At 51.0% G+C, this 25,351-nt stretch overlaps 1 protein-coding gene across 1 annotated transcript in view; it reads right to left on the reverse strand.

Moving 5' to 3' along the window:
• Positions 1-10,381, reverse strand: part of LHX4 (LIM homeobox 4) — a 41,675-nt gene extending 31,294 nt beyond the window's left edge. The window contains exon 1 of the mRNA XM_047841010.1: positions 10,306-10,381. Within this exon, the coding sequence (XP_047696966.1) occupies positions 10,306-10,381 (76 nt within the window). The remainder of the gene's footprint in view (positions 1-10,305) is intronic.
• Positions 10,382-25,351: the final 14,970 nt, after the last annotated feature.

Here is a 25,351-nt window from a genome sequence, read left to right on the forward strand (position 1 = left end):
TCTCTCATCACGAAAGAACAACAAGGCGAGGAAAAACATTTTTTCCACCAAAGAGACTAAGGCTAGAAAACCACACTTGACAATAACTTCTAAAATGTATTGAAGAAAGTGCATCTTTCTGGGAAAATGAATTGGAATTTCAGATAGTTCTATTGGAACCATAATGCTGATGAATATCTTAATATTTTAAAACTAATTTATTGTGTGCTATTAGGAATAATGTTGTTCGTTTAACCATGCCCCCAGATCAGATTAATATTTCTTAAAATTTGGACTTTGATGTTCCACCTTGGAGTCCCACGAGACTTTCTGACTGCCCTTTGGACAGAGTCCCTCTTTTTGTCTCACAATCTGACTTAACACCTTCATGCTCACGCCAAGGTGTCCCCGGCTTCTTTCAGGATAGGGGGCCAGCGTCTGTGGGAGACGCTTCTGGGGCTCCCGGTCCGCAGATCCCGGGACACTCCCAGTAGTCTCGGCCCCTCTTGGGACACCCAGGAGCACTCCAGCCAGTGAGGGCAGCACCATCTGCCAGTTGGGAACATCCTGGTCTTTAAGACTGCCCCAGCTCTGAACTTTGTCAAGTACTTGCAAATCTGCTTGCGCATTTACTCTTCCCAGAAACCCAGTAAAAGTGAGCATCTACACTTGAAAGAGCTTCCCTAAAGGGACACAGCTGGGGACAAAAACTGTGGGGACACAAACTGAGGCTAGAGGCTTCTTTTCGTCTGGGACAGGTTCTGGAGCTGACTGAAGACCAAGGCTTCTAACACAAAAGCCAGTGGCTTTCGCTCCAAACCCTTTTGCTCCAAACTCCAGAAGTGAGTGGTTTTTGAGCTCATCTTAAATAACATTTGGCCGATATATGTTTCCAAAAATACATGATTTTGTTTATATTTGTTAAGTTTCTTTACTGACTTAAAACTGAAAAAAAGAAGCCAAATGGGACTTAAAGGAAACACACATACAAGTGAAATACTGTGCAAAAATATTGTTTTTCTTAGAATTCTCCATTCCTTCCCCACATATAAGGGGGAGAAAACAACAGTCAATGAATGGTAAACATTGCTGCCCATTATCTAAGGTTCCCAGAGTAAGAAGGAAGATGGTTTTTAAAAGGCAGGTTAGGGAAAGTCCGCTCTGTGGGGGCTTATTGATTTAGTCTGGGAATGACTAATTCTAAAGTGTATCGACATATGACACAGGACATACCAGGCATGGGACCATGCCTGCCAAAACTCAAGGCCAGCTTCTGGAATCTCCAACTCTAAGAATTCTAACAGTGGTAGAGTTAAAATTAAATTAATTAAAAGTTCTAGTACTGGACACACATTTCAAAAATAAAGCTTTTCAATTCAAAGTTGCCACCACCACCACTGACAGGAGAATCCTGTTTTCTGGTCCCATCTCCCCTTTTAAATCACCTGACAATTGTGGTGGAAGGAACCGAGGATTAATTCATCTATGCAGTCCTCGAACAGGAGGTCCAGGATGCAGTTTTATATGACAAATCATGACTCTGTGTGTCTGGGCTCCCCAACCCCCCCTTCCGTCCTGGCTCTTTATTTCCCATCCTCCTATTAAGGACTATTTGTTTTTACTGAACAATTTATAGCTTCCTTTTTTTTTCATATTTTCCCCTATTCTGAACCCATGCATGTTAAAGAGACCATAACATAAATTTCCCAAATATTTTATACATTTCTTCATAACTTAGTAAGAATTATCTCATAAACAACACAACTGAAGCATAAAATTCCAATATTAATTCTTCAAAACTTAAGAAGCAAAGGTGCATTGGACATTGTAGTATTTTGTGATGGTGGTGAACTTAGAGCCACAACAATCCTGAGAAAACCTTAATAAAAAAAAAAAACCTGGTATTGCACTTAAGGTAAATCATATTCTGTATTAGAATTATATTTGCTTATATACTTAAAAAATACATCAACCTTCAAATGGTTCATCTCATTTCTAGTTTTTCCGTGTGTGTGTGTGTGTGTGTGTGTGTGTACAAATGACTAACAACTAGAAAAAAGTCAAAAAAGCCTTCTCATATCAGAAATGATCATACCTAATGTTTTTTCCCTCCACTCCTCCTTCAAAATCCTTCCCCCACCCAGGTCCTATTTGTTTCCTTTGGTGGCTTGGGGTCCCTTTGACTACCTCTTTTGTTCTTTTTCTGCTCAGGCAGCTCAGAGAACAGTAACCTCTCCAATATATAAACATCAGATTCAAGAAGTATCCTGGAGACAATCTCGATGTTACCATTTTAAGGCTGAATGTGGATCACAGTTTAATAGAAGCAGTCCTGTAGTAAATAAAATACATAATGTAGATATGTATCTGCAGGTGTGGGATTATGTTCTAAATTAGATATTGACACAGAAATAATATTCTTCAGTAGGATATTGGATATTCTCAGTAATTGCAAATAAAACAGAAAAAGCCCATTAAACCATGACTGGCAGTCTACGGAAACGCTGTAGGCACATCTCTATTTCCACTCCATCTTCACATTTAGTCACTGCTAAATCTCCACAATGTATTTTTCTGATGTCTCATTCCGGAGCGGTATTCCATATGTTTGGCAATCTCTCCCTCATAACAAGAAACTTTCAATTAATTTGGCTGCAAGTTTTGTCTCTGTTAAGCCATTCCCAGAACCAATCCCTTAACCCTCTAACATTATAATTAAAGTAAATTATACTTTAAAGGCATTTGGGGGTGAGATACCACAGTAAAACATCTGTGGCTAGCCCCAGACTGTCGGAGGGAGGGCAGGGGGGAGGGCGAGGAAATCTGAGAAAAGAAATCCACCAAAATAACAACAGGATTTAGATTTGCCTCCCAAGATGATTTTCCAATCCGCCGTTCATACAGTTCACCCGAAGTACATTTTCCAAGGGAGAATCAATTCTAATTTTGCCAATTAAACCCAACCTGTCCACTTACTTCCAACAGTAGTGCCTCACAATGGTTGATTTGTGCTCCATTTTGATCAGGGCTCCTATAGAGCTTAGGACCTGAAAAAAGGCAAAATCTCATCTCACAGCAGCCTCTGTTTCAGGTGACTTTTCCCTACCACAAACAACAATAGCCCAGCTGCAAGGAGGCTTTGGCTCTGGACCCAGAAACTACCCTGCCTCCAAACACTACGAAAAAGAAGGTAAGGGATCCCACCACCCTGCAGCCGGTCAGAGAGTCAACCCCCAACAAACCCCCTGTGCTGTGAATTCATGCGCGTACCAGAGACCTCACAAAAGAAGGAAGGAAGAACTGGGGAAGGGAAGAAAGGAAGAAGAGAAAGAGAATGAGAATGAAGGCAGACATGTAAGCCACGATGGGATTTTACTAAAAGCAGTAGACCCTGTTTGTTTGCTCACATCTGTGCCGTGGGCCTTGTTAACACTCATTCTAAGAGGGAAAAAAAGGCAGAAAATCATTACAAAAGTAAACTTGAACCCTCCCCCCTCCCGCCCCCACCATCTCCAACCCCAGTGTCTGGTTCTACCACCGCAAACTGCTGGTCCGTCTGTTTCCAACCTTGCTTCCCAAAGTAGGTGGTATTATTCCTTTCACCCTGTCAACAGCTAAACTGGTTCCGAGTTTCTATGCATTCCGAAGCTTCTCGGCTCTAATCCTGATAAATTTCCCTAAATGATACAAGGACCCTCCATCGAAGGCCACCAACCCTCCCCAACCACAACTCTTCAATTTGGAGGAGACTAGTTTCCCAGCCAGAGAAATCCACCAAATATCCATCCTTGCTGACCAAAACAAGAGGCTCAAAGCAGTCTTTAACAACCGGAGGGAAAGGTTAGTCTCTGTTAACTAATTTTCCATCCCCTGGACAATTGCAGGTGCAACCCTCCTCCTCTTCCTCCAGAGCTGCCTCCTCAGCAAGGGTGTCCCTCTGGGTTCTGCCTGCTAATGCGGTGCTAAGTACTCACTAATTGACTGTAGCACACAGTGAATGGGCATGAAATCCGAGGCAAATGGGAAGTTAGGACAATGGGAATATTAGGACTTGAGGCTGTCTACACCTGGTCAGCGGGGGTCAGCAGGTCAGTGTTCAGAACCGAAGACGCCCCCCGTGGGCCGTGTTTTGTCTACTCACTGGAAAGAAATTGTTTTGCCGTCTCCCTGCTTCCCTCGACCCCCACCTCACCTCCAGGAGGACTCGATTTTTAAAAAACGGACCGTGGTATTTTCAGGGCTGTAGGCGGTCTCCAAGCCGGCTTGAGGACTCGCGTTGGTCTAATCCCCAGAGCACTCAGACAACATTCTTGCCTTAACCCCCCCCCCCACCTCCGCTTTGTTTCTGGCGTGTCTAGAGGAAGGTACACCTAGCATTTGGTCTTCCTTCAACTTCCTGTAGTTCCCGGTTTTATCCCGTCCCGGCTTGGCTAATAATTCCTCTCCTTCCTGATTAGTTTCACCCTTCAGATCCCTTGAAAGGATATTCACTCTGCCGTCTAAAAACGACAACAACAACAAAAGTCCCGTCCTGGATGAAGCCAACCTCTGAGGGCCCCAGACTGAAGCCCGCGCTGGGCTCCCGCCCGCTGCGGCTTCCTCCGAAAGGCAGGTGCAGCCTGCGGCCGGCGCCCTTGCGCCTTTCCCGACACACTGTGGCACCAACTACACCTCCAGGTCGAATTTAATTTACTTCATCAGCTGCCCAGGTAGAGGCCTCATCTCCCTTGAGCCCGCCACGTTTCGAGGGCTCGTCGAGGTCCGCTAAGTGCTGGGAACAGGGCCCGGAGCCGAGGCTCGAAGGCGGGCACGGCGCTCTGGGTGCCCGGACCTCGCGGACCCGCTGGCTGCCTCCAGGATCCGTGCTGGAGGAGCCGCTCCCCAAATAGGAAAAAAAAAAAAAAAAAAAAAAATCCTTTCCAAGGATTAAAGTCCTGGAAAGGCTTGAGCCGCTGGGGTTGGAGTTTAGTTTTGTCTTCCCAAATGCTTGCTGAGAAATGAGTATGGGGAGAAAGAGAGGTTTCGGGGGTCCCTCGGCTGGGCACGCAGTCGACGCTCCCGCCTACCGCGCCTTTCCCCGCGGGCAGTCCTGCCACCGCTCCAAAGGGGAGCGGGTACCGGGTCGCGGGCTTGGCCAGTCCCGGGTCGCTCCGGCCCGCTCAGGATAGTCAACCGAGAAACGGACCCGGCAAGGTTGGATACTGAAAGGGCCAAGGCGCGGGAATGCCGAATGGGGCGCGCAGTGGAGACAGAGGTCGTCCGCTCCTTGCCCCCTTCGCAGCCACGGCCTCTGTCTCGGGCTGCGGGACGTGGCGCGCGTAAAGCCGGCTCCCCCAGAAAGGCCATCCCGTCCGCACTGGCTTCCACTAGCAAGCCCTCCAACATCCAGGGCAAGCGTCGGGTGAGCGCACAGCACCCGCAGGTGCGCGGCAAACGCCTGTTGAAGGAATGTATCGCCAGTTTCCTGGGCCACCCAGGCTTGCGCCTACCCGCGGGGCGGAGGAGCTCTGCCCTGGTCGCGCCGGGGTCACGCAGGTCGCGCTCCCAGACCCGAGGACGCCGCTCCCGCCCAGCCCCGCCTGGCGCTGGTTTTCCACGAGCCCGCACTGCCTCCAAGCGAGGAAACAACTCGAGTTAGGTCCTGCTGCCTCTTCTCAGTCCCGACTTCCCATCTTCCCCGGACACTGGGGACCGCTCATTGCAGACCTTCGCCCCTCACCCGCCCCGGCTGCCCGCTCCTTGTCCGGGTGAAATCGTTAATTCCGATCCCTGAGCGCACTGGGGTCGCGCGCTGCCAAGGAGAGGTCCCCTCCGCCTTCACTGTCCTCTCTGATCCAGACGGTGGAACGCGGGAGGCCAGAGCCCGCTCGCCCCTCGGGTGTCCTCGGCCACCCGCCTCCGAAAACGAGGCGCCGCCGTGGTCACCCGGCTTTCTCCAAATTCCCTTCTGGGCGGTGCGAAGCTCTGGCCCGAGGCTGGGGTGGGATCCCCGGGGTTAGGGAATCTGAATCCCCAACCCGTAAAGGCCCGAATCTGCCGGCGGGGACAGCCACCCGTCTGACCTTTAAAAGTTGGCTCACGCCTGACAATATTTTTTCTGACGCGGGGAAGATTTGTGGTGCCCGGGGCTGCTGTCTGAATTTCTGTATCGGAATCTGAATCAATCAATATCTCTCTGTCTCTCCATATATATAATACATGGAGATATATATCATATAATAAATTTTTTTCTTGTTTTTCTTTCCGGCACCACCAGGGAAGGCAGGACTGGAAAGAAGCTCGAATCGCTGCTCCAGAGTTTGAAAGAACTCCTGGCCCCGGGGAAAGGAGTCCATTCCTTCCCTTAAGAAATGGACTGCAAAGAAGAGAGGTTCGGGGGCGGGGATTCTGACTCGATCGGTGCTGCAAGATTTCCCCCACGCGCCCTGGAAGGGAAGAAAGGGTGGTGGGGCGTCCTAGAGAAGTTCTTCACCCAGATCCTACCAAATACAAAATCAAATACCCTTTTCCCACAGCTTCGGGGTTCGCAAGAGCTGCAAGAAGTAGATATTTTAGGAGACAAGGGTGGGATGGGAGATGTCCCAGAAATGTTACCCATCTATCACTCCGCGCCTGGACCGGGAGGATTTCCCCTTCCTCCCGCCCGGTGGGCCAGCTCTCCAGTCAGCAATCCGGAGGCCGTCGGGGGCCGTTGTCCTTTCGCTCGGTGCCCTGGGAGACTGTGTGGGAAACAGGCCCAAACCGAAGGCAAGGGGTGGATAAAACGCCACCTCCCTGTATGTCCCTTACTGTTCCGCGGCGTCTTGGCGTGCAAGAGGGGCCAGCAGGGCCCGGATGCGTGTGGAAACCCATGATTTCAGGGAGCAGACAGGTTCGGAGGAAGATCGGGAGGCGATCACCGCATCCAACGCTGCCCGCCGCCCCCCCCCCCCCCACGCCCTAGGTCGGGAGCTGTGAGAATTCAGACCTTGGCGTTCTACAGCCCGGAGGGAGGGGGAAGACCTTGGCATTAGCAGTTTGTGCCCAGAATTCCTGAGAGACCCGCGACCCTAAGTGTGGGCCAAGTAGCTGGGATCCACTAGCGTAGAACAGGGTCCCTTTCTGAACCTATCCACCTGGCTGGGGGGAGGGGAACACCCAAATTTTTCAAAAGGGCCCTCCGGACAATGCTGGATGTGACCTGGGCCGTGCTGGACGTGACCTCGAGGGTGCAGCCTCCTACTAACAGCCCAGCTGCCACCCAGAGTAAGGAGAGGGGGGGTTGAGTTCCTTAGAAAACACTGACCCCAGAGGCAGAAGCCGGGATGCACGGCAACCCGGGGAAGATTTAAGGTGGTGGGGCTCCACTTCTCTACCCCAGGTCGCTCCGGGATCACTCCCTGACTCCTCTCGCTCCATTCTTCCCGAGTTTTCTTGCCCCACGCTGATGCCCCTCAATCAGATGAAGATCCTCAAGCACCTCTCGAAAAGTCTGAGCCTGGTGTGGGCCCCATTGGGCTGCCCGTGTCGCTGTCGAATTGGCGATGCTCTTACCAGCCCTGTAACCCCACCTCAGGGAAGCAGGAGGGGGTCAACCACACTAACAAGTCCGCCCAGGATTGGGGGGGGAGGTGGGGGGGGTGGGGGGTGGGGGGGATGGGCAAAGAGCAAGCAAGAAGGCCAAGAGAGAATTTCTTACACTACTTGGTAATGTTTTCCATAAGGGAGTGTAACTCAGCCAAGCCCAAAAGAATATTCCGACTGCAGGTGAAGCAAACTGGATTCAAATCCCTAAAATGCCCCTATGAGGCCAGGGCACCAGAAGGACCCAGGATGGGGGATCCCCACATCTGTGCTCTGAAGTGCTCCATCTGTGGTGGCTCCGAGTGAAGAAATGAATATGTGTCTGTGTATGTCCGGCTGGGGGTGGGGGGACAACCCAAACCTTCCAGTTGTGGGGTTGGAAGAACCCTTGAGGGAGAGCCTTTCTGTTCTCTCCTCTCCCCCAAGGTTTAAACACTCACAGACCTGGGATGACCCTTCTCCCCTGAGGCCCAAGGGCATGCCCCCAACCCCCACCCCACCCAGAGTTCTTAGGCCAGTGGGCCTCCTGCCCCATAAAAGAGAATGGCGGTGTCTATGTGTGTGAGGGGACCACGCCCCATCTATGCCCAGTTCCCAGCACCAACAGCTTAATGGCCAGAAGCCGCATCTGCTGGAAGCAGGTATGTTCCATGCACATCCCCAAAGGGGGAAAAAAAAAAAAAAGCTGGACTCCTAAATCTTCCTGGATTGGGCCCCTCATTTTTGACCATTGCCCCCTGCAACCCAGACCACAGAACCAAGACAAGACAAAAGGAAGGGCAGACCAACCTCTCCTGGTTGGGCATTGCCTCTGCTGGGTGCAGGGGACCAGAGTCCTGTTCTGCCTCACAGAGTTTTCTGTGGTTGGAACCCCAACTCGAGCCCTGGTGAACTGTAGCTCTGAAAGCAAGCTCTAGGCATTTTAGGAAATTGAGTTTTTGAGGTGGAAATCAAAGTTGTCTCTGAGTAAGAGAAACAAAAAGTGAGACAATCTAAGAGTGTGCGCGGAGCATCCTGGAAAAAGGCTGTCAGAGCAGTCTTCCCCCACCCTTCCTTCTTTGCGGTCCTGACAGTCCACCTAAGGACCACAACTATTAAAGCACAGACTTACCAGGTAACAAGGACATGAGTCACACACATGCCTTCTGCCCACTCACACACTCCCCTCACTCACGCAGAGCTACAATCGGCTTAAGGACTTGGAGCTCCTTTGCCAGCTTCTGTGGTTCTGTTTGTGCAGGGGCTGAGAACCCACTCCTTGCGCGTGGTGGGGTGGGGGCAGCAAGGGCAGCAGCGAACCCCCAATGCCTTCTACAGATACATCTAGGTCAGCAGTAAACTTCCCAAGACGCGGTGCCGACGTGGAACTGTTTGCCAACAGTTGACAGGAAAAGACAATGGATAACTGCAGGATATAGCCAAAAAACAACCTAAATCGGTTTGGGCGAAGCTATCCCCTTCTAGTTCCTTCTTAAAAACTTCCCAGGGAAGCCCAGGACGTACGCTCGCCACCCTGCCCTTTGAGATATGGTCCAAGCAGAATCCCTGCGGTGGAGAGCTAGGGCGCAGGAGGGCGCAGCCGTGCGCCCTAGTTCGTAGGTAGACACCATTATTTTATTTACTTAAAATAAACCTCGAGAACGTAGCTACCGCTCCACTAAAGAAATCGCGGGCGGAAGCAAAGCCCCTTGGCAAACGGAGTGAAGGAACCTTTCCCTCTCCACGGTGCCCAGGGGTGTTACGCAGAGCCCTCCAGCCTGCAGAGCAGGACTCGCTAGGAGCCCGCCGTGCGCGCGCGATGCCCCGGGAACTGCTCCGACCTCTGCATATATTCTCCATCGAAGACTCCGTTTGGGAGTGAGGGACATAGATAGCTTCCCTCCGGGAAAATGCCTGAGCGCGCAAACCCAAACACACACACAGAGACCTGGGGATAAACACGCCCCGAGCTCCCTCGGTCTTGCTAGTTTCGGGCGCGGGAAAGAAAGTGGGTGGGCGAGCAAAACGCCCAAACACCTAGTCTCTCCCCTTCCGAGTCTAAGCCATCCTGAGATTGTGTCCTCGTGTGCTCAAAGGCTGTGCGCAAAGACGAGTTCACAACTTCGTCCCGGTGCTTCTCCCTCCCCTGCATTCCTCGGCTAGCTGGAACATGGCGAGTCGACTTCACTGGGAGCAGGCAATCCCCGGAGGCGCAGGCTGCAGGCGCCGCCGGCAGCAGCGGCTGAGGACGCACCAGGCGCGCACGCCCAGCGCGCGGGGACAGAGCGTGTGGCCTGGGCTTCTGCGCCGCCAGCCCCGGGGGCGGGGGACGCGCTCTCCAACTTCCCGCCAGCTGGGGTGAAGTTGTACAGCCGGTACTTCGAGCTTTGACCGTCACCCCGGGAAGGAGGATGATTTACAGAGACCACCCCAGCCCTCAGGCCTGGCCTTCAGCTCCTTCCCATGGAGTCCCCAAACAGCACTCTCCCAGCGCTCCTAGAAAAGCAATGGGCTGGAGCTGCGAGATTCGGTACCCACGGCTGGCCTCGAGCACTATCGGGGGGCTTTCACTTTCGGCCCCAAAAGCCAAGAGCCGGGCCCTTTAAACGCACTCTGGCCAGTGCCCCTGCCCTGTGACCGCCTCTGCACCGGGGCCGGCGGCCCCTCGCCCCGCCCGGCCCCTCCAGTCCAGGCTACACGCAGCGTCCGACCCGCCCCGTACCGGCCAAGCCTGCTGGCTGTCTTGTTATCAAATTAAATCCGCGAGAAAGGGGGGTGTCTTACGTTGCATCGGCACACCAAGCATCTCCGGGAGCCCCTTGACAGCCCCCTCCGCGGGGACAGCTGCGCTCTGCATCATCTTGGAGCGAGAGCCAGGGAGTCGCAGTCTACGGAGATCTCTCTCGCTTAAGCTGGATTCGGAAATTTGAAAATAATAATACAAAACCCAACCAGGCCGCCGAAGTCACGGTGGAAGCCAGACCCTCCGCCTCTCCGGGAGGATTCCACAGGCTGGCTGGCCCCCTCCCCCCGCCAGTCCTCAGTCTGTTTCAAATCCCTTTGATCTCGCTCTCCGGGGTAGGTGCACATCCCGGGTTGAGGAGACGCTGTTGCTGCAGCTCTGGCTTTTTTCCCCTCCTCCTTCCCCCGCCCGCTGCTCTCCCCCTCCCCCTCCACCCTTCGCGTGCCGGCCGCCCGGGAGGCCGCGGTCACCCAGGCATTTTGATTCATTCACACTGCAGGAACGGCCGTGACGTCGCTTTCCGCAGGGAGGCCCGCCCTTCAGCCAATCCCCACACCCAGCAGCGGGCCGCGGACCCGGGCCGGAGTCGGGGTCCCGGCGCCCCGAGTGTGGAGGGAAGGGCAGGGGGCGGGGCCGCATAGAACGGGGCGGGGCCTCGCGGGCCCTTCCCCCCCCCCCCCCCTCCACGCCCGCGCCTGGCCGTGCGGGCTCGCTCCCTGGGTATAAATACTGCGGCGGGTTCGGCCGCGGCAGCAGGTGGTCCTGGACGGCTGCGCCCAGGGCTTGTGGGTTTCCGCGGGTCTTGCGGGGAACCGGACCCGGCCTGAGGCTTGTGTCCCCACTGCCCCTCCATTCGGACTAAAGGATGGGGAAAGGCGGGGCAGACCCTCCGAAGGCCCGGGCCGCACGCAGTCTTCCGCTCGCGCGCCATCGGTCCGGGGTTTCTCTCCGCCCGGGACCCTATCCTCCTCCTCCTCCCCTTCTCCTCTGGCCAATTCCTTTCCCGCCGGCGCTTCCCAGCCCTTGCTCTCTCTCCCCCGCGTCTGGCTGAGGTTGGGCCAGGGACAGCCCGTACTTGGCCAGGAAGGCTCGAGTCACGCAGCGGGCAGCGGCGGGCGGGGGAAGGCGGCCGGGGGCTGTGCGCGGAGGTGGCCGGGCGCGGACCCCCGATGCGCGCCCCCGCTCACCGCGGCCTGCCGCGGGGAGTCCGCTCTCCTTCTCGGCCCCGTCGGGTCCCCGCACCTTTCTGGCTGCCTGGCTTCGGGCGCCGCTCTGGCCACGCCGGCTCAGCTGGGTCCTGTTCTCGGTCCCCAGAGACCGCTCTGTCTCGCCGGCTGCAACCGCGGGCGATTTGAACAATTCTCGACCTCGTGCGTGCAGGGCGGCGACGCGCACACGGACACCCGGGCTAACCAGCGAGGGAGCATGTGTGGCTTGTCGTTTTTACAAGGCACACATGCACACTTAAAATTCTCAACGCACGTTCCTGGTGGAAGTAAAACAGAAGGCCCACCACTGGGGCAGGTGGCCGCTGAGGTTCTCTGGTGCTTCACCAGATGCTCGACGCCACTTGGCTGCATGCGTGGGAAGCCCACCTCCCTTGCCACGGGACCCCGAGGCCCTACGGATCCCACCCTCGCGACACCCCCATCCTGAATTTCGTTCCAGAGGTGTAGACAGATGTGCCCTCTCAGCCTAGTCAAGTCCGGCTAGGGTGGGAAAAGGGACCGGGTGCCCTCTCCAAACCTTCAGAGCGTCCCCTGCTTTTTCTCCTGGCGTTGTCCCTAAACAAGGGACCCCAGGGTTGGTGAGGGACGAACAAGAAGGTGGGGGAGAAGGGCATGGCCATCTGCGCTTAGAATTTGTCTTCAGTGAAGTCTCAGTGACTTTCATGTGTCCTGGTACTGGGTTGGCATCATCTCTTGCCCTGTTGACCTGCGAGGTGACTCCTCTTGCACACTGGAGTCAATGTGCAAGAAAAAAGCAAAAAACCGGTGACATTTTAAGTGCTTACGAAAAAAAAATTTTTTACCAACATGTAACTAGTAAACACGAGAAAATGCCAGCCTCGTTAGCCATCAAAGACATGCAAATCAAAATATCATAGTACATTCTTCAGTTTTGTGTGTTAAACGACCAGCTGGGGTGGGAGGAATCCTAGAATTTGGGTGCTGGTGAAAGTGCTTCGAAGCTGGTTTTCTCACAAATACTGCTGGGTGCTAATAAACTCTTAAATCCGTTAGGAAAGCAATTCGGCAGTAGCATCCCCTAGTTTTTTCACACGCTGTGGCTCATAGAATTCCACTTGTGAGTGTTTACTCCATGGAAATAATCTAAAATGTGAAGCGGAAGGTTTCATACATGAATATGCTTATTACAACATTATGGTTTGGAGGAAAAAAAAAAAACCTCTGCTATCCAACAAAAGAAAAAATGGTTTAGTGACGTGGATTAAATTTGCTTGGTAATATGTTATACAATTATTGAAACTAATTATGAAATCTAGCAACATGGGAATGCTTGTGACATACTAAATGTTTAAAAAGAATGATGCACTATTAGAAGTCTTCCAAAATGTTAGTCAGAGATAAAAGTGATGATAATACACATCGTTGGCTAGAGGGTGGGGAAATTAGAAAACAGTTTTCTGGTGGGGGCGCACTGAGCACCAATGTCTTCTGAGGGCACTTTGGCAATATATTTTATAGCCTAAAAATGTGATGGATTTGACCCAATCCATATAGAAATTTAGCCACAGAAAGTAATCAAGAATGTTTGTAAAGAGTTAATTACAAGGATGTTTATAATATTTTGAAAAGAGAATAAACTATATATCCAACAATAGGGGATTATTAAATAGAGTAAATAAAATGGAATGTTATACTGTTGTTGGAAAATACAACAGAAAATATTTAACAATGTAGAAAAGTGAGATTTATTAGAAAAAAAGTAAATATGAAGCAATATGAAGTTCAGGGGATTTTTTTTTTAGCAGCATAGATAGAAAGTCTATGTTAAAATATAAAAGTGCTTATCTGTACAGTGGATATTTGTATTTTTTTAGTTTTTCTAAGTTTCCTCAATTATTTTATAAAGCAGAAAAAGCTAAGAAAATTATTTTCTAAAGCATTGAGAAAACACTGGAAGGAAATATGTCAAAATGTTGTTCAATAATATAGTGGGAGAAAAGTGTGTTAGGGAGATGTATTATGGAAGTTTTTTCTTTTTTCTCTTTTCCAGATTTTCTGTAAAGTGTTTATATTTTTTCAGTAATATTAGTAAAAGATAAAGTATTTATATTATATTTATGTTAAATATTTATATTATATTTAATATGTCATATATTTAATATAATATTTACATATAATTTAATAATATATAAATATATATTTGTTTTACATATGATATCTATAATTATAATTATTATAAAATAAATTACACTTATACTATATTTATACTGATTGTGTTATATTTAAAATATTTATATAAATTTATATTTATAGAGACAGCATATGTGGTACTTTTATAATTAAAAATTATATTTTAAACATGTAAATAAAATAAAATAAAATAAAATAAAATAAAATAAAATAAAATGAAATAAAATGCTTTCTGCAGCTCTGCTGCCCTGGTATGAGCCTGCCCAGGTCCTGCCCTCTTTTCATTGCATGTCACTAGCCTGTCACTGGGTGAGGGACAGCATTGCTGTGGTGGGGACTCTCCTGGCCCAGTGCTGATTCAGCAGATGCCATTCTCACCTTTATCCAGCGGCAGAAGAGCCCTGGGAGGTCCAGCTGGTTCTCAGTTCTTCAACTTGTGGGCAGCCACTCCCCTGCACCCCAAAGCCTCCCCGCTCATACAAACAAGGCAGCTCAGCCAATATATGCCCTTTCCACCTTCGAGATTTTTCTAGAAGTATGAGCTGGGTCCCATTTTCAACATCTTCCATTAACACCATACATCTGACAAGGCATTTCACTCCCTTCCTGGGGCCTCAGCTTTCCCATCTGTAAATGATGAAACCCCAATGAAAAGCTTTCCTTGAATAGAATTTTTAGTGCCTACTGCTGCTGATAGCAATAACAACAATATAACAGCACACAGTGGTAATAATAACAACTAACATTTATTGACAGTTTGAAACTGTGCCAGGTGCTCAGGTAAGTGCTTCTACCTGCATAATTCCATCTATTCCTCATTCCAATTCAATAAATGGTATTGTTATACCTATTTGGAGGATGAAAAAGCTGAGGCTAACAGGGGCTAAGGTCGTCTCTCCCCCTCCCCCCCAGAGAATGCGGGGAGTCACTGAATCCCACAGGAAGACTTCCTGGAGGATCTGTGTGGACCTAAACTCTGAGCTGACTCAGCAGGGGTGTTCTCAGTGAAGACCCCCCCAGGGCTAGCTGGTGATCCCCCAGGAGCAATAGTCCTTAGAGCAGACCTCAGACCTGTGGCTTTAGGCTACAACTCAGTTGAAGGGTGGGCACCAGAGGATGGGCCATCGGTGACGTGGCTTTGCCCAGGTCTAAGTTCTGTCAGGGCAGTCAGTCAATAAGAGTGTCCAGGAACGAAGCCCAACACGTCAGAGGATCCGGTTCTGAGGGAACGGTCTTCAGAAACGCAATTTAGGAAAATGATTATAGCTTGCCTTTGTCTAGCACTTTACAATTTACAAACTTCCTCTACATATTTTATCTCATTTGATCTTCATAATCATGCTGGGTTTGGGTATGATTATCAGGAAACGGAGAGGTTAAGTGGTTTGCCTAAGGTCACACTGCTAATAGGTTGCAGAGCCAACTGGAGATGAAATCCAGCCTTTGACTCCGGCTCTGGCGCTCTTTCCACTCTGCACACAGACTCCTGTGTCTTCTAACCCTTCCATTTTAGGAGCTTCCCGGAGTAGGCGACTTCACCCTCTGAGGCCAGGAGTTCTGAACCTCAGCCCCTTTCTCCGCTCACCACCCCGGCTCCCCATCACCCCATCGCCAGTCACCTCCTCCTTGTCCTCCAGCCTCTCAAACCCTCTTTCATCATTTGCATTTTGAAACTGTTTCCTTAATTATTCCCCTGCTATTGGAAACCTGCTCTCCCCCTTCTCCGTGGCATCCTTTGATTTATCTCTGTCTGGATAACAGCTCCCCGATTCTCCTTGGGGAATTCAATTTTCATTCATTTTTCTGCTGGGCTAGATTGATATAGACCCTCTGCCCTGGTCCATATTACTCATCCCAACAGAGAGAACCAGGGAGACCAACCCTCAGCCCAGCCCCTGGGGAGCCACTGTCTTGTTCAGGGAGCCACAAGGAGTTCTCCAATAAAAGGACAGGGGCCTTTGCTCTTCCCCATCTGTCCACCCAGTCCGTCCAGTCATTTGTCAAGGGCCCCTTTCGTGAGCCCACCACTTTGTCATTTGTCTCCCTCTCTTCCCAGAACCTTCCAGGGATCTCCCCCCACCCCCAGGATGCTGATCAAAAGGCAGTTGCTCCTCAATTTAAACCTGCCCTGTGTCCTTGACACAGGCCTTGAAGGGACATGGAAAAGAGATGGTCCTGTACTTGGGCATCTAGGTCTCAAGATAAGATTCCGAGGCAGTACGTGGCAGAGAAACAGAGTAAGAAAAGAGCACTGGGATCCTTAGAGGAAGAAGGGAGGTGACAATAGCTGACACTTAAACCACCAGCACTGCTCTAAGTGCTCTATATGTGTTAACTCATTTAATCCTCACAAACCCTTTGAGGTGGCTATTACTATTATCCCCATTTTATAGATGAGGAAACTGGGGCATAAAGAGGTCAAGTGATGTAGCCAATAGTAGGCACAGATAGTAGGCAGTGGAATCAGAATATGGTCACAGGTGGTCTGGCTCTGTTTGCCAGCATCACCAGCAACATCATATAACTCTTGTTGGGAAGTCCCTGGGCTTAGCCAGCGGTGAATCCACACAGAGCCTGGCAAGGCCAAGTCGTCTGGGATCCATCCGTGCAGCCGTCATACCCCATGACCTGTGTGCATGAGCAGCTGGGGAATGAATCAGGGAATTTGGTCTCGTTCTAATTTCAGGGTTTATTCTCTTTATTTCCCATCAAAAACCTAGAGTATCTTAGATCGTTCCTTAATTCCTGCATTCATTGAGCATCTGCTGTATACCAGCTCCTCGCTTGACCCTGGAAGACAAGGATCTGCAGTGCCAAGTGCAGACAGTCCATAGCTTACTTTGCTCCAGAATTCCGGGCATTCCTGTGAGACAGTGTCAGCAAAATTCCCCAGGTGCGTGTGCCTTCCTTATGCTGGAAGGGAGCTGGAGATGGCTGGGCAAACCTTTGGGCTCTGGCTCCCAGTGTCTGCATTGAAATTCCAACTTGGATACAGCCTAAGTGGGGCAACTTTTGGCAGGTTCCTTCCCACAGGCTCCGTGGGGTAACGACGGTACTCTCCTCACAGATGGTCACCTGAAGCGTTTCCCTAGAAAGGTGGGCTGGCATCATTATTGTATCCCTTCTGTAATATTTTGCCTGTTTTCTTTTTTTCCCCCCTTGTTTTACATTTATGGGAGAAACCAGTGGGCAAGAAACTTGCTTGAGTATTTTCAAGCAGAGACTAGAACTTGGGAGCTCTTCCTTCCTAAAAATGTTAGCTGGGGAAGAGAGAGGCCCGTGGTGGGTGGCGGTGGGGCCATTCTTTGCCCCCCTCTTTGGGAGTGGAGGAGACCTGCGCCCACAGTATGGTCACAAGCTGAGTTCCAGGTGCCCAAGCTGCCCCTTGGGTGAAATTTAAGCTACCTTATGAAAATCTTCCTGTCTAGTTATTTCCCAGACGAGTTATTTAAACGTGCCATTTTCCTCATTTGTAAAATGGGGATAAAACCTGCCTACATTGTAGGATCTTGTTGGATTAGAGAGAATGCATATAAACCCCAGAGCCCAGTGCTCAACACACAGAAATGGTTAATAATGGTGGCCTCCAGTATTAATCAGGTGGCTCTGCTCCTTCTGATGGCTTCTACACGGCACACTGAGATCTTTTCAGAAGCCAGTCTGCCTGTGCAACCTGCAATTATGCTCTTTGTTTTTTTGTTTGCTTTCGAAGTTGACTTAATATCTAGGTTTGTTTTAAAAACCTGGACTCCAGAGGCTGCACAAGTGACATCCTTTCTCCCTATTTTCTCTCTTCAGTCCCCAGGGCTCAGAGGCATCCTGAACCCAAGAATGATCCTAGCAACTGACGTTATCGTGGTGCTTTACAGATTGTTAAGGGCCATCACATACCTTTCTCACCCAAGCCTCATAAGATAGGTGGGGCCCATCACATCAGGGCCGCCTTCCAGATGAGGACACTGAAGCATAGAAAGGGATAGCTGTCTGCACTACTGTATTAGGGCTTTTAGGCCCCCAGGATCTGTTTCTCAGCTTCTAAAGAGGAGGCTGTGAATGGGGAGGGGGGGAAGGGGGGGAAGTCCAGCCTGGCTCCATTTGAAAATAGCTGCAGGTGTCAAGGCTAATCTATAAAATAACCCCGTCATCATCTTGGCAAAAGACTTTTACTGGACGAGCTTAACTCAGCGATTTCCTCTCAGGAACTGACTTACAACCAAAAAATGTAGATGTGTTAGATGTGGGCAGAGGTGACAGGAGACAGACCCGGGAGGTTCGTGGGAAGAAATGGTGAGGCAAGGCCAGACTCCTGACCCTGGAACTAGGCAGACTTCATTGTCGATGGCTGCTGGAGTGCTGTTCGCCCTGAGCCTCGGTTTACTGATTTGTGTAATGGGAGAGCAAGGGTAGTAAAAGACCTGCCTGATAATATTGTCACAGGAGGGCTGTAGCTGTTAGTACAGGGCCTGGCATATAGAGGGTCCCCACTGATGACAGCTGCCTTTAGTCTGAAAGGACGTGCAGCTTCACCTTTAATATCTCTCACTGCCTGGACTTCTCCCCTGCTCATAGCCCTGGCTTACCGGAAAGGGGCTCGCCCTCGGTCACCTATCTGCTTAAAAACACAGGTCCACAGAGAAGGGACCGGGACACTGTAACTATGGCCACTTTTGATGGCCAAGGAAGAAGCACTAAGAGCTTTGGGGGACAATGGATTTCTTCAAGACCTCACCTGAGGAAGCATTCTGTGGAAAACATAAATCCTGGATCTACTCGACATCCGAGTTGTATGGCTATGAGAAGGAAAATTCTCTGGACCTCTGTTTTCCTGTGTTAACTGGGGATGATAATACTCAGATCACTCTCCTGAGAAGGGGTTGTTGGGAGATTGTATGAGATCCACTATGAACAAAGTTCCTAAGGCAAAATGCTCCATGAATGTTCATTCTATTTCCCTGTTCTTGCACACGCCGGTCCTCAGATTTACTACGCACATAAATCACTGGGCGTTTTGTTGAAACACAGATTCTGATTCAGCAGGTCTGGGACCCGAGATTCTGCATTTCTAACGAGTTGCCAGACGATGCTGATGCTGCTGGCCCTGGGGGCCGCACTGTGTGGGAATGTTCTAGGTTTCCACCTTCCAGTGCGATGGCGGCTAGTCACGTATGGCTGCTGAGCCCCGACATGTGGCTGGCCAGAAATGAGATGTGCTTTAAAGGTAAATTACATATTGGAGTGTGAAGACTTAATACAAAGAAAAGAATGTAAAACATCTCATTAATATTTTTTAAATTTTTATTACATGTTGAAATGATACTATTTTGGAGACAGTGGGTTAAATAAAATCTATTATTAATTTCACTGCTTTCTTTTATTGGCATGGCGACCAGAAAATGTAAACTTACACAAGTGGATGGCATCATATTTCTGTTGGACAGCGCCAATAGAAGTCTAGGGTATTTAGGCTTCGGTGCGCTGCACGCACGCGCATGCACGTACGCGTGTGCGCGCGCGCGCAGCAGTTGGTCTTCCTCCTAGCACCTGGCGCGGTTTCTGGCACTGAGTAAGGGACTGCTAAGCATTTGCTGGGTGAATACGCAGGGAGGATGCCCACAAATGTAGCCCCACGAGAGCTGGGCCCCACTCACTGATGAAGGGACCTCAGCTGCACGAGAGAGCAGGCAGGGGCTGAGCAGGTGGCTGTGCCTGAAGAACGACCATCTCCCCCTTGCAGTTGACCCTGACCTGCCACCCATCCATTCTCCATCATCCTCAGCCCCACCCTCTGCTCTTTTCAAGGCTCTGATGGCAAAGAAAAAAAGGAATTCTGGTCCTCCCTCACCAGAGCTTGCCAGATAAAGAGGATAGTCATGGGATTGCTTGGAATCCAAGGACCACTCTGCCACACAGGCTTCCTGCCTTCCCTGAAAGCCACCTCAGCTAACCTGAGGGTCCCCTTCCCTTTCTTCTGTTCCCCTCCCCCAGGGTGCTCTTTGTGGTCTTTGCCCATCCCTGCTTGGAGGTGGGGGTGGGAAAGCCCATGACCAGAGGCGCAGACCAGGCATGAACTTGCACAGACCTCCCTGAGCCCCGTCACGGCCCGAGGGGCTCTCAGAGAAAGGGATGGAAAACGGCTTCTGAAGAGGCTCCCCCACCTCCAGCCTGACATTGGCAGGGGAGACAAAAGGACAACTCAGAGTCCAGATTCCCACATCTTCCCTGCTCTCAATGACCAGCGTCAGGTTTCAGGACACTACAGGCTGTGAGCTGGGAGTATGGGGTGTCTGGAGGGAAAACCAGCCCCAGGAAAGGCTCTAGTGAGCCAGCAGTGACCTTAGGATGCTCAGGAGCTGGGCTCTGCCCCAACTTCAGGGTGCTGAGCTGATGATTTCTGCCCCCTCCACCGGACCGTGAGTGTGGGTACACGTGGCCCACACCACCCTGCTTCAATATCTCCCATACCCCCGTCCAGACTATTTCCCCTCCAAGCCTCTGACGCTACGCAGGACAAAGAGAATTCTCGAAACATATGAACTTACCAGAGGTCAGGGGAAGAATCTGCCTTCATGGTGAGGACTTGGAGGCTGGGAGTAGCTGTTGTCGCTGAACGTGGGCAGCTCTAGAGGCAAGTCAGAGAGTGTCTGGGAGGGGAGCAGCAGCCCCGTCATCGGGGGCGGGAGCTGGGGAAGGGGCTTGGTAGGTGGGGCAGGGGCTGTTCCCAAGGAGGAGGCCCAGTGGATGGATTTGGACAGAGCCCGGTGGAGGCCCTTCTCCTCTTTTCTCTGCAAGAACGTGCTCTGCTCCCCCCAGGAAGCTGGGGAAATAAGGGTCTGTCTGGGGGAGGGTAGCAGAGGGGCTGGAGACCGCCTCAGAGAAAATTAAATTGCACTTGAGGGCAAATTCTATTAGGGAATAGAGCCTGTCTCTCAACAGCCTGCGTCCATTTAGGTGATTAGCTCAGCCCAGCACCTCCACCCCAGAGCCTGGTGAGCTCTGTCCCTCTGCCGGGGGAGCCAGGCTTGTGGCCTCTGGGGACCCAGCTGCCCCTGCTCCCCTCTCCTGCCCCCCAGCCAACAGTGGGAGGACCCTTCTCTCACCACTGACAGCCCCCAAGCTCTTTGAAAGTGGCCAGGAGGTATTGAGCACCCCGGTGTTCGCCTAGAACATCCTGGAACATACACCGAAGCAAGGACAGGCAACACCAGAGAGAACAGAGACAGCTCTTCCCCTGAGGAGTGAGAGACCACTGGGCACTGGGAGGGTCAGCTGGCTGGAAAGCAGGGAGGATCTGGGTAGGTGGAGAAGGGAGAAGAGAGAAGGTGGTCGGGTGACTGAGCAGGCAAGAATAAAAGCCCTCGCTTTTATTGGGCAAGAGGCAGGGTTGAATCAGCAGAATTTGGAAGTAGGTACAGAGAAATACAAGTGGCTGACATTTGAGGAACGTCAAATGTAATAATAAATTAATATAATGGAATGGTAAATGGTATAATAAATTCATCTGTAAAGTGGGCATGATAGTAATAACATGTACCTTATGGGGCTGTTTTGCACATCCTAAGAGTTCAACAAATGTTGGGGCTTATTATTAGCTATTGGTTCTGTGTCCATACACTTTATGCTGTATCTAGGCTTTGGCAGGAAGGACTAGATCTGAGGCGCTGAGAAGACCTGCTTACCAGTCCACTATTTCCTCGCACCAGCAGTACTCAGATCTCTGATTCACAGGCCAGTCTCAACAGGCTGGACACTCCCCAGCCTGGCCACCTGTTGGCCACCTGCCCAGGAAGATGGTCCCTCCCTCTCCTTCATATTGACCAGTACAAGGGCCTGTTGGATTTCCCTCAGTTTCTGGCTATAAAATTATTTCATTTGCTTAACAAAACTTTATTAAGCACCTGAAATGTATTCTTTTTTTTAAGATTTTTTTTAATGTTTATGTATTTTTGAGAGAGAGAGAGCGCGAGAGGGAGCAGAGAATCTGAAGCACGGTCCATGCTGTCAGTGCAAAGCCCTACAAGGGGCTCAAACCCACAAACCACGAGCTCATGACTTGGGCTGAAGTCGGACTGAGCCACCTAGTATCCTGAAGAGAGTAGTGCACGGCTTCCAGAACAAGGAGAAACGTAAGTACATCCAACTTAAAAAGAGTTCTGAAAACACATAATGGTGCATAAAGCATTGTCTCTGACCTGCGGTATGTATCATTCTAATGTATGTGAGCCTCCTCTTTCAGGCTCTTCTAAGGCCCACCCAAGTGTCCTGGGACACAGAATTCCAGCCCAAGTGAGCTTAACCTCTAAACCAAGGATTAAACCGTGTATTTATATTGCTGGGGTGGTTGTACCAGACCAAATAGCAAGGGATTTGTGTTCTGTGGGGGAGGGCAGTAGAGAGGGTGTTCAGAAAGGGAAGGCCCTGAGGGAGGGAAAGAAAGTATGTGGCGTGTGGGGGGAGAGGGATGTTCCTACTCTTGAGGCTGTGGGCAGGTTCATCGTATGGTTGGTTGTGGCCTAAAGAGAGAAGCCCAGGCGCCTTCTGCTGTACCCTCCAGCCTGTCAGTGGGGCTGCTTCTGCTCAGTGATGGGCTCCGGTGGGCCTCTACCCCAAACTCTGTCCTCTGCCCAATTGTCAGGGCAAGGGTTTAGTATCTGAGGGCACTTGGTGAGTACTGGGAACCAGCTGGTGTTGCAGACAGCCTGGAGGCTGCTTGTCTCCCAGGGTCTGGCCTTCCAGGCCTCAGACACCCCAAATGGCGTTGACAAGGCCCCCGATCCCTAAATATACCCTCTACCCATTCATCCCCTTTACTAACAAGGGCCTAGGGCAGGCCCTCCTTGGGATTCTAGCAGTCTTCATGACAAGAACATCCCTGATAACACATTCCTGCCCTTGACCGGACTTGGGTACCCCCACCTTGTTCCAGGGACACAGTTACAGGGACCCTCTCGGGTGACTCCAAGAAGGCACTCAAGGGCAGTGATTCTTGTTAGCTTCACTCTCCAAAGGCAATCTTATTACAAGAGGCCTCAGCACTGGAGGTCTTGGGCAAGTTGTTTAACCACGGGAAAACGGAGCCCAGAGTGCTGGGCTCTTAAGAGGCGCTTTGTAGATGGTAATAAATGTTGTTACAAAGCCCTCCGCCCCTGTGTTTACACCTCTCTGCTGACAGTAAAGAAAGTGTCTTACTCACCATTATGTTTCGAGCTCCAAGTACAGGACCCAGCATATTACAGCATCTTTGTAAATACCTGTTACATGAATGGATGCGGGAGGGGGGGGCAGTGTACAAGGAACCCACTGACCAAGAGAAGCCCGAGCACATGCTCCCTGGGGCAGCGGGGAGGCTCTCAGCAGCTGCTCGCACACCGCTGCTGGTGGCCCTGTCAGGCCTGGTTAGGCTGTCGGACCTGTTATTGGTGCAGTCGCTGGCGGGATACTCACGGGTACGGCTGTCAGGCCCCCGATTACCTCTCACCACTAATGGGCCCTGGCTTTTTATGGACTTCCCGCTCTCCCTCAGTGCCCTGCAGACTTTATTACACGGGCCCGGGGTCCCTTTGACGAGCTAAAGAAGAAGAGGAAAGCCTGAGACGGTGACCTGGACACAGAGCACAGGAAAAGCCACACCAGCATCTTGCTTCAGCCGCTGTCGCTGGAGTGAGGCTGGGGGCTCCCACCCGTGAACGCTCAGCTGGAGTCCCCAGGCCCAGGATGCAAGCTGTTCCTCTCCTTTCCAGGTGCTGGCCCCCTCCTCAAGCCCGCCTCCAGCCTGGAGTCCCATGCAACTCCGGCATCACAAATCAGGTCCTCCCTCTGGAAATGTCTGAGAGGACTTCTAGCCCTAGCCCTGCCCTGCCCCTGCCCCTGCAGAATCGTGTCTGTGCACCCCTGCCCGGCAGACACTCGGCCTCTGTGTGAACATGGCGGGGGGCACCGGCCTCCTCCTTTCAGCGGCAGTCAAGGCCATTTCCAGGCAGTTCTGCACAGGACTATTACCATTCCCACAAACTCTGCCTTTGAATAAATTCGGCTGAAAGTGTGATTTTGCTGGTGCGCGTGTGTGTGTTACACATGCATTATAGTTAGCTCTTATTTCAAAATGACTTTACCACCTGGAGTTACTTGCTTTTCCACCATTTTCTTGAGCCTGCGATGATCAGAGTAAGAGGTGACCTCCACAATCAGATCTTGGCCTTTTCAAAGTGGCCCACTGACGTTTCACTGAATGTTAGATGGTTGACTCTTTCCTGAAAACAAAAATGAATCGCTCTCAGAAATTTAGTTACAATTCACGTGATCACACCTTTGAAGAATATTCACATCATGCTACATTCTCATGCACGGAGTAGACCTTTGGTGTTTACACTAGTCACACAGGTGACCCCTAATGAGCCATATCTCTAGTATTTGTAACCTGGTGGAGTCCCCGCCCCTTGAATCTGGGCTGTGTCTGTGACTTGCTTCAAGCACTAGAATACAGTGGAGGTGACACTGTGCCAGTTCTGCCACTGAGCTTTAAGAGGGCGTGGCATTTGGGGGCGGGAGGGCTGCTCCCCCATCCATGTACTGAGCTGGAGAGATCACATGCCAGAAAGTTCACCAAAAAGGGTCTACCCAATGTACAAATCTTATGGTGCTATTGAAAACCTAAATTAAACAAATACTTTTGGGGGCACCTGGGTGCCTCAGTCAATTAAGCATCTGACTCTTAGCTCAGGTCATGATCACGTTCGTGGGTTTGAGCCCCACGTTGGGCTCTGCACTGACCGTATGGAGCTTGCTTGGGGTTCTCTCTCTCTCTCTCTCTCTCCTCTCTCTCTCTGCCCTCCTCAAATAATTAAGTAACCATTAAAAAAATAAAAACAGGGGCGCCTGGGTGGCGCAGTCGGTTAAGCGTCCGACTTCAGCCAGGTCACGATCTCGCGGTCCGTGAGTTCGAGCCCCGCGTCAGGCTCTGGGCTGATGGCTCAGAGCCTGGAGCCTGTTTCCGATTCTGTGTCTCCCTCTCTCTCTGCCCCTCCCCCGTTCATGCTCTGTCTCTCTCTGTCCCAAAAATAAATAAACGTTGAAAAAAAAATTAAAAAAAAAATAATAAAAAAAAATAAAAAAAATAAAAACATAAAATACTTTTGAGTATCTCTTCTCTCCCCAGGTAGCTGAATGCACCCGGGGCAGAGACAGCTGAGTCATCCTGAGACAGAGAGGAGGAAAGGAGAGGTAGAAAAAGTCAGCAAGTGTTTTACTCACCGGTGGGAGAGGAGGCCATGATTTCACCGGTCAGTCACTTACTGACAGCAAGGGTGACAGGCAGAGACACGGGGGTGGAGGGAGTACAGACTCCACATTCCCAGAGTTCCCAGTCTGACGGGGTGGGGAGGCCAAGCAGTCAGCACACATCTTCCGCCATGGGATGGGAGGAAAAGGGTGGTGCTTACCGTGGCCCAAGAAGGGGAGGAAGGGCTTGGCTGCAGGGTGTGGCCCAAGGAGGGTCAGGGAAGGCTTCTTGGAGGAGGTGACATTTGAACACAGGCAGGCATTTGGTGGGGAAAGATTTCAGGAAGGCCACACAAGAAGGCCTGTGGATTGAGAGCTTGAGTCCTGGGGACTCACAAGATCTGCCCGGCCGGGGTGGGTCCACCCCGGAGAGGACCAGAGAGGCAGCTGGAGAGGTGGCAGGCACAGCGAGGCAACCACACTGAGGTCTTAT

This window comes from Prionailurus viverrinus, chromosome F1, assembly GCF_022837055.1.
Source record: "Prionailurus viverrinus isolate Anna chromosome F1, UM_Priviv_1.0, whole genome shotgun sequence".
Taxonomy (NCBI): domain Eukaryota; kingdom Metazoa; phylum Chordata; class Mammalia; order Carnivora; family Felidae; genus Prionailurus; species Prionailurus viverrinus.